Source organism: Lissotriton helveticus, chromosome 4_1, assembly GCF_964261635.1.
Source record: "Lissotriton helveticus chromosome 4_1, aLisHel1.1, whole genome shotgun sequence".
Lineage (NCBI taxonomy): Eukaryota > Metazoa > Chordata > Amphibia > Caudata > Salamandridae > Lissotriton > Lissotriton helveticus.
In genome coordinates, this window is record NC_136063.1 from 152689590 (window position 1) to 152698388 (window position 8799).

General features: G+C 46.3%; 1 protein-coding gene across 1 annotated transcript; it reads left to right on the forward strand.

The window, feature by feature from the left end:
- The first annotated feature begins 2294 nt into the window (after positions 1 to 2294).
- LOC144828447 (uncharacterized) lies at positions 2295 to 7962 on the forward strand. The gene is made up of 2 exons (XM_078686622.1): positions 2295 to 2424; positions 6546 to 7962. Exon 2 carries the CDS (start codon positions 6600 to 6602, stop codon positions 7809 to 7811), a length of 1212 nt encoding a protein of 403 aa, XP_078542748.1. The 5' UTR covers positions 2295 to 2424; positions 6546 to 6599; the 3' UTR covers positions 7812 to 7962.
- The last annotated feature ends 837 nt before the right edge of the window (positions 7963 to 8799 follow it).

An 8799-nucleotide genomic window follows, 5' to 3' on the forward strand; every position in this document is an offset into this window, starting at 1 on the left:
TGCAGTGTAGGTGAGTGCAGTGCAGTGTAGGTGAGTGCAGTGCAGTGTAGGTGAGTGCAGTGCAGGTGAGTGCAGTGCAGTGCAGTGCAGGTGAGTGCAGTGGAGTGCAGGTGAGTGCAGTGCAGGTGAGTGCAGTGGAGTGCAGGTGAGTGCAGTGCAGGTGAGTGCAGTGGAGTGCAGGTGAGTGCAGTGGAGTGCAGGTGAGTGCAGTGGAGTGCAGGTGAGTGCAGTGGAGTGCAGGTGAGTGCAGTGCAGGTGAGTGCAGTGCAGGTGAGTGCAGTGCAGGTGAGTGCAGTGCAGTGCAGTGCAGGTGAGTGCAGTGCAGGTGAGTGCAGTGCAGGTGAGTGCAGTGCAGTGCAGGTGAGTGCAGTGCAGTGCAGGTGAGTGCAGTGCAGGTGAGAGCAGGTGAGTGTAGTGCAGGTGAGTGCAGTGCAGTGCAGTGCAGTGCAGGTGAGTGCAGTGCAGGTGAGTGCAGTGCAGTGCAGTGCAGTGCAGGTGAGTGCAGTGCAGGTGAGTGCAGTGGAGTGCAGGTGAGTGCAGTGCAGGTGAGTGCAGGTGAGTGCAGTGCAGGTGAGTGCAGTGCAGGTGAGTGCAGTGCAGGTGAGTGCAGTGCAGTGCAGTGCAGGTGAGTGCAGTGCAGGTGAGTGCAGTGCAGTGCAGGTGAGTGCAGTGCAGGTGAGTGCAGTGCAGGTGAGTGCAGTGCAGGTGAGTGCAGGTGAGTGTAGTGCAGGTGAGTGCAGTGCAGTGCAGTGCAGGTGAGTGCAGTGCAGTGCAGGTGAGTGCAGTGCAGGTGAGTGCAGTGCAGGTGAGTGCAGGTGAGTGTAGTGCAGGTGAGTGCAGTGCAGTGCAGTGCAGTGCAGGTGAGTGCAGTGCAGGTGAGTGCAGTGCAGGTGAGTGCAGTGCAGGTGAGTGCAGTGCAGTGCAGGTGAGTGCAGTGCAGGTCAGTGCAGTGCAGGTGAGTGCAGTGCAGGTGAGTGCAGTGCAGGTGAGTGCAGTGCAGGTGAGTGCAGGTGAGTGTAGTGCAGGTGAGTGCAGTGCAGTGCAGGTGAGTGCAGTGCAGTGCAGGTGAGTGCAGTGCAGTGCAGTGCAGTGCAGGTGAGTGCAGTGCAGTGCAGGTGAGTGCAGTGCAGGTCAGTGCAGTGCAGGTGAGTGCAGTGCGGGTGAGTGTAGTGCAGGTGAGTGCAGTGCAGTGCAGGTCAGTGCAGGTGAGTGCAGTGCAGGTGAGTGCAGGTGAGTGTAGTGCAGGTGAGTACAGTGCAGTGCAGGTGAGTGCAGTGCAGGTGAGTGCAGTGCAGGTGAGTGCAGTGCAGGTGAGTGCAGGTGAGTGCAGGTGAGTGCAGTGCAGGTGAGTGCAGTGCAGGTGAGTGCAGTGCAGGTGAGTGCAGTGCAGGTGAGTGCAGTGCAGTGCAGGTGAGTGCAGTGCAGGTGAGTGCAGTGCAGGTGAGTGCAGTGCAGTGCAGGTGAGTGCAGTGCAGGTGAGTGCAGTGCAGGTGAGTGCAGTGCAGGGGAGTGCAGTGCAGGGGAGTGCATTGCAGTGCAGGTGAGTGCAGTGCAGGTGAGTGCAGTCCAGTGCAGGTGAGTGCAGTGCAGGGGAGTGCAGGTGAGTGCAGTGCAGGTGAGTGCAGTGCAGTGCAGGTGAGTGCAGGTGAGTGCAGTGCAGTGCAGGTGAGTGCAGTGCATTGCAGGTGAGTGCAGTGCAGTGCAGGTGAGTGCAGTGCAGTGCAGGTGAGTGCAGTGCAGGTGAGTGCAGTTGAGTGCAGTGCAGGTGAGTGCAGTTGAGTGCAGAGTGGTGTGTATTGACAATGTAAATGACAATGCCATTTATTTATGATTTAAAGAAAAAAAAAGAAATGTCATGAGCAATGCCAATAGCTCTACCTTTAATGATGCCGAGACCATTGCATTGTAAATGCTTGTTTCTAACAGGCACTATGAGTAGCACAATTTTATAATATTTACACGATAACACACGTCATGAATATTTTTTAAATGTTATTTGGGCACTTTTAAAAGCTCAACTAAATATCATAAAACACCTACATTTGATTAGAAAATACATGTAAATAACGTTATTTTATGCTCCGTATTTTCCTGGTTTTGCTGCACCCAGTAATTATTAACATTCATCCTGGCGTCATGCTTCGGTTTACCAATCTAAGATGGTCTGCCTCCTAAAAAGTGAGCGAAATTGTCTGAGGGCGTCAGCCATTTTTCAGAGGCGCCGTTTCCAGATCAGATGTAGTATGGAACGCTATACCGGAAGTAGTCCTTCTTCAGTTTCCGACTTTCTTATCCCGGAAGTGATGCTCCAGCTGCGGTACAATGGGTCTGAGGCAGCGGCCAGCCGGTCTCAACTGGTGGATGGGTGCAAGGGCTGCCCTGCACCGTGTAGGTGATGGTCTACAGGGGACAACACGGACACGTGTAAGCAACAATTTGCAAGTTGTGTTTTTTTAAAAATAGATTTGTTAGGCAACTCTTGGTTATAAAAAAAAATACCTAACAAAGCAAAGCCAGAAGGATGGATTACGTGCATGGAGCAAACGAAGAATAGCTCTGGAATCAGTGTGTGCGTGAAGATAAGCCAATGATTCTGCACGCAGCGCTCCAGCAGTGTGGACTGTATGTGTTTCTTGTGTTATTGAGATGCAAGATACATTTGCAAGAAATATTCAGAAGCTTCTATGGGGTTTAAAGTATGCATTTAAGCTATTTCTTATACTTGTCTCTTTCTGATTTTTTGACTATCCTGTCTGAAGATGATATGCTGCTCGATGTAGTTCTTTTCAAAATGTTTGAAGTTTTAGCGTCAGAAGGTGATGAAATAAATTGTATAAATGTTGCACTGAGGTGCTATAATACACGGCATGTTTGTATTCTTTTTTTTTTAAGCCTGCAAAGCATGCAAATACTGTGAGGAGTACCGTACGAACCTTCAATTAGGAGTGACAGTTTCCACCGTCGACCTTGATGACTTTAAACAGGTCCGTCGGGATTATCCTTCCTAACCAATTCGCTTAGCGGGAAGTAGGTGGGGAGGCGATGTCACTGCTCCAATAACGATGTATGTTCTTGTAAGACTTGTTATCTTCTATACTGCTTAATAATGGGCGTAAGTTCGTTCCCACACAGGGGTCTACATGAACCTTGGAAGAGTACTACCAGACAACATCATTGCAATTTAAGGCCACTGAAAAGCTGCAGTGGTTCAAAGTGTTTCTAAATCAATCTTTTCTCTTAACAGACCAGTATAGACGTAGCCTTTCAAAAGAGGACCCTCATTACAAGGTCTCGTTTGACAGTATTTGACATCTGCTCTTCATAAGCGTTAACAAACCAAGCCTTGATAAAACTCAATGGGTATAAACTACGTCAGCGTGAAACGCATATGGTTGATCAAATGGTATATACTTAATGATCAACTAATGAACGTTTTGGATAATTGTTTTTTTTGTATGGAACAGTGATTAAATCTACTGTATTTCCAAAATAAATATACTAATTCAAATTAATCTTCCATACATGAATTTACTCATCTCGGCGTTAATGAGCAGTAATAAGCTAGCAAGACATGGAAGAGTGCACATGGTCGATAAGATCACATTGACCAAAGACACGGTTGCCTGTAGTGTACACTTTATAGTGCCTTTCATGGATACAAATTCTTTAACAACTCCATTAAATAGGCGTTATGCGTAAACCTAAGCCAGTGATACGGAGGGATGCGGGGTTTTGTGCACTAAACAATGAACTTCCATAACCACTCCTCCATCAGATGTGTTGGGGCATAAACGTAGAGTTGTCACTGTGCTTTAATACTTTTCCTTTAACTAGCGTCTCTGGCAAAAGAGCAGGGTGGAGCACAGATTTGCTTGCTTTTATGTTCGAGCACCCCTTAAATGCACGTATAATCGTCCCCTATTCCTGCAGCATATTTCAGCCAGCCGTACTGCAGCATTACCTAAAAAGGAGTGATTGTGTTGGGTGGCACAAACTCCTAGGACCGTGGAATATTGAAACACGCTTTCCTATGGGGTGAATTTGTTTGTAGAGCTACTGCTACAGAAAGGTTACCTATGTCTCATGGGTAGGGGTAGGGGTTTAGTTCCATTTGGCATATATGTGAAATTGTAAGAGGACAATTTATTTATTATTTATTTATTTGTTAAGCTTGTAAGGCGCGCAGCTACCCAAAAAGGGTTTCCCGGCACCAGGACCGTGTATTTAACCAAGCAGACCCTATTGCAGATACTATTGATTAAACAACTAGGTTTTGACATTCGGAAGCGCGAGTGGTTTTCTTCTTTCCGAATGAAAAATGGGAAGAGTGTTCCAGATGAATGGACCAAGATAGGAGAAAGATCTCCCTCCTATTCTAGAAAGTTTAAACCTGAACACAGAAATTAGCCGCAGATTTGGATCGTAGGTCGCAAGTGGGTACATAGGGGTGCGACAAAGCTTTTAGATATTTAGGGGCAGTATGAGCTTTTATCCTAAACATATAGTTTAGGGCTTTACATTTTATCCGATTTTCTACCCTGAACCAGTGTAGATCTCGAAGATCGCCTGAAATGCTAGAAGTTTTTGGACCTTGCAGAGTAGCCTGGCGGCAGAGTTTTGGATAAGCTGCAATCTATGTATCACGGCCTTATTTGCCCCAAGATATAGTATGTTTCCGTAGTCAAGCCGAGATGTGATCAAAGCATTGACTACGGTATTTTGGGTAGAGAAAGGCAACATCCAGAGGATTTTCCTAAGCCATTTTAGGTTAGTGAAACATAGAGCAGCTACTTTGCCTACTTGTTGTTTCATAGACAGGGTGCTGTCCACAACGACGCCCAGGTTGCGGACGTGGCTGGTAGGGACAGGGAGATTACCCATTTGCACAGGCCAATGGGAGGACTCCCAGAGATCTTTGTGTTTTCCTAAAATAAGAACCTCTGTCTTATCTCCGTTTAACTTTAACTGGTTGGAGGTCATCCAGTTGGAGATGTCAATAAGGCCCTGTTTAAGAGGGGAGGAGGCTGATTTGCTGGAATCAGATAAGGAAAAGATGATTTGAGAGTCATCAGCGTAAGTCATGAGAGCAAGGCCCGCTTGGTCTGCTATATCTGCTAGAGGCCTCACATACAAATTAAACAGCAATGGGCTGAGGATTGAGCCCTGTGGCACCCCATGAGGTGAAACAAAGGATTTGGAACTCGCTGTGGCTGGTGTCATTTGAAAAGTACGGTTTTCTAGAAAGGAACCGATCCATTTCAGGGCTGCCCCACGTACACCTGTTTTTTCCAGCGTATTTAACAGCTTTTTGTGCGAGATGGTGTCAAAGGCCACACTTAGTTCTAATAGGATGAGGGCAACTGTTTGTCCATCATCCAGAAGTTTACGTATTTTTTCCGTGACCCCCAATAATGCTGTTTCCATGGACTAGTCGGTCCGGAAACCCAACTGTGGAGGGAGCTGTTAGTTTCTGTAAAATGAGTGAGGTGAGAATGGACATGTCTTTCCAAAATTTTTGAGAACACTGTAGAAGAGAAATGGGTCTATAATTTGATAGCGTTTTGGGGTCAGCCAAAGGTTTCTTTAATAGCGGGGTCACCATTGCGTGTTTCCAAAGGGTCGGCACAGTTAATTGTATAAAGGACGTATTAAGTGTGTCAAGAATCACCTGCAGATGAGTAGATTCCAGAAGTTTAAGAATGGTAATAGGGATAAGGTCCGTAGGAGAACCTGATTTAATGCTGTTAAGAATGGTCTTAAATTTTTCCATTGACATGGGAGGCCGGCAATCCAAGGTCTCCTTAGGGGTGAGGACCATAGCAGTTTCTTCCTGGCTAGTGGTGTCAGGGTTTACGTTGTTCATTTCCAGGATTAAATTATCAATGTTCCCTATGAAGAATTTAGCAAGATTATCACACTGTACTTCATTTAAGGGTCTAGGAGTGGCGACTGTATGGGATCCTGCCAGTTCTTTCACCATATTAAACAGTGTTTTTGAATGGTTGGTAGCTTCAGTAATGGTTTTAGAAACGTATGAAGCTTTAGTCTTTATGCAGGAAGTGTGGTAATGGTTTTTAGCTTTGGTGTAAATGGCTTTCTTCTCTGATGAGTACGTTTTTCGTCATTGTCATTGTTTTTCGCACTAAAAACAAAACTCCACAAACGAAATGCAACTGTTGCATTCGCACACTTTTGCATAATTTACCTGAACTTTTCTGATATTGTTTAATTCACTGGTGATTTATGAACTGGTGAAATGAAAAGGCAGTATCTATGAAAAAGTCCAGTCAGATGAATCTTACATTTGTCAGGTGTGCTGGACAATGATTCTATAGGACATAAGCCTGCCCTTTGCACAGCTTGTTGTAAATCCTGTAATGCATGTTCTAATGCCCTGGAGCAGTTATCTGGATATGTATTGGGATATTAGCCATGTCATAAACTAATATTATATTGAAGTATAAATGTTTCTGAACACTTTCTTAGTATAGTTGCCAAGTACGCCCATTTGATACAATGCCACTGTTTTTCTTTGTTATGAACAGATTGTATCCTGAAATGAAAATGCTGCACCATCAGTCCATTAATGCACTTCAAAGATGGCAAGAAGTTCGGAGATAACTACACGCAGTATGCTTAGAGAGAGAAAACATGCTCGCCAGACCAGCCCATGTGCCTCGCCCTCTTCGGAGCCTGAGATGGACCAGAGCAGGGCACCCTCCGAACAATGGGTTCATCAGTCCCGCACCAATTCCTGCTTCCCTTTCAGTTTGCTGCCAGTAGATTGTCAACTGCACATCTTCTCGTTTCTCTCGGAAGTAGAGAAATGCATGGCTGCACTCGTCTGTGCGAACTGGGCCAAACTCATGCGGACGCCCCGGCTCTGGAGAGTGGCAGACTTCATGAGGCTGGGCGCCTTCCAGTCTGGCATGGATGGCATCCTCGTCTCTTTTCTGGAGTTTGAGAGATGGAAGGAGTGGGTCTACCAGTATGCTTTCCACCTGACTTCGCGTTCTGCCAGCCTGCTTGTCCTCCGGGCTAGCTTCGACCTTGGGGACCAGAAGACCAGATGGACCGATTTCCTTCTGCAGTTCCTGGAGGGTATTCACTGCAGCGAGCTGCAAGAGCTGGAGCTCAACTGGACCTTAACACATCTGGAGCCTGTGGATTTTTACCCGGCGTCAGGCAGTGTTGCCCAGATCTGCCTCGCCAAGTCCGACCAGTACATGAGCTTTCAGACCCTGTTTGAGAAATTGACCCGCAGTGCCCCCAAGCTTAGCAAGATAAAGCTGCCTTTTGATTGGTCTGAACACTCTGTTTCTTTGCTGACTCATTTTCACCAGGTGCACACCCTGGAACTGAACTACTTCTGGGTTTTCAAGGGAGTCTCCCCTGAAACCATGCAGGGCCTCACAAAATCATTGCCCAACCTCAAAACCTTGATTCTTCAGGTGCTGGTGCCAGTGAAGGACCTTGGTTTGTCCTACCCTCTGGAATCTAAGTCTTTGGAATACTTGGATGTTTCTCAGAGCCGTGGCCTGGTTTTTAGCTGCCTAGACCTACCCTCTCTAAAGGAATTGAAGGTCAAAAAGACAATCCGGGGCATAATCCTGAGCCGACGGACAAAACTGGCTCTACAGAGTCGATGGTGCTGCTTGTACAACTTGATGAAGAGTGGGACTCCAAACCTCCAAATGCTAAATGCCCACCGATTGCTCCCGCACTGGCGGGAAAGAGGCTATCCTGGTTTAAGCGAGGTTTTAATGCAGTCCTGCTTTTGCATACAGCATACTGACACTTGGTTACTATAAAATCAAAGCTTGATGGAGAAGAGCCAAGGATTCGACAGAGGACATTATCTAGAGGGCCTTAAAACCATTACCCTTCAATGAACTTTAAGTGGTACTTCTATCGAACATTGGAGGAAAAACTTGGGCCATAAAATAAACAGCACGAAGTGAATTCTGTGTGGTTTGATGTTTTTAGGGCTGTGAACCTGGTAGTAGCGGCTCCTCAACAATGGCTGAGGAGTGTCGTCCACTGCCTGGCTCAGAGCCAGAAAATGTAAAGTAAAATAAAACTATGTCCTTGCATCGTTTTATTTTGCATTTGTTGGTTCTTTGCCAGCGGTGTTGGGATGGGCGGGCATAGGCATGGGAGGGGGAGGAGGAGTGTTACGTGCCCTCCATTCCCTAAGTGCACATATGTGTTTTGGTGGGCCATCTAAGGCCGACCAAAACACACATGCAAACTTAGGTTTTTATCGAGCCCGGCCTCTTGAGCAGTTAGGCTGGAGAACCCCACAGACTGCGGCTACCGCTGGAACCTGGTTAGCGCTGGACAGGGTGTAAAAGACAGAAGGTGATTGCTGTTGCAACAGATTCACTCACCGTTGTGAAAAGGTCACAGCGGTGGGAATCACAAAAACGTCAGTAGAAGTTTAGTAGTAACAGCGCAGACTGGGGATAGTTTAGTGGACCTCCAAGCCACAGTGTATCATAATTTCAAGTTGATAATTTACAGTGTGTGAAGTGATGAACAGAGCATGGTTTATCTACAAAGAGAATTTACATAAAGTATGAACCTTCCTAGCTAAGCCACTGAGTTGCTCAAAGTACAAAAACAATTACGTTAAAAAATCATATATTAGAAGTCCTGGGGAAAAAAACTGGAACATTCTGTAATTGACTAAAATTGAAGAATCGTGGGAATCAGACAGGATTCCATATGTGTGGAATCTCAAATATGGAGCGCTTTGAGAAAACGTCTAATCCCAAGTTTTTTGCTAGCACTAGTTTA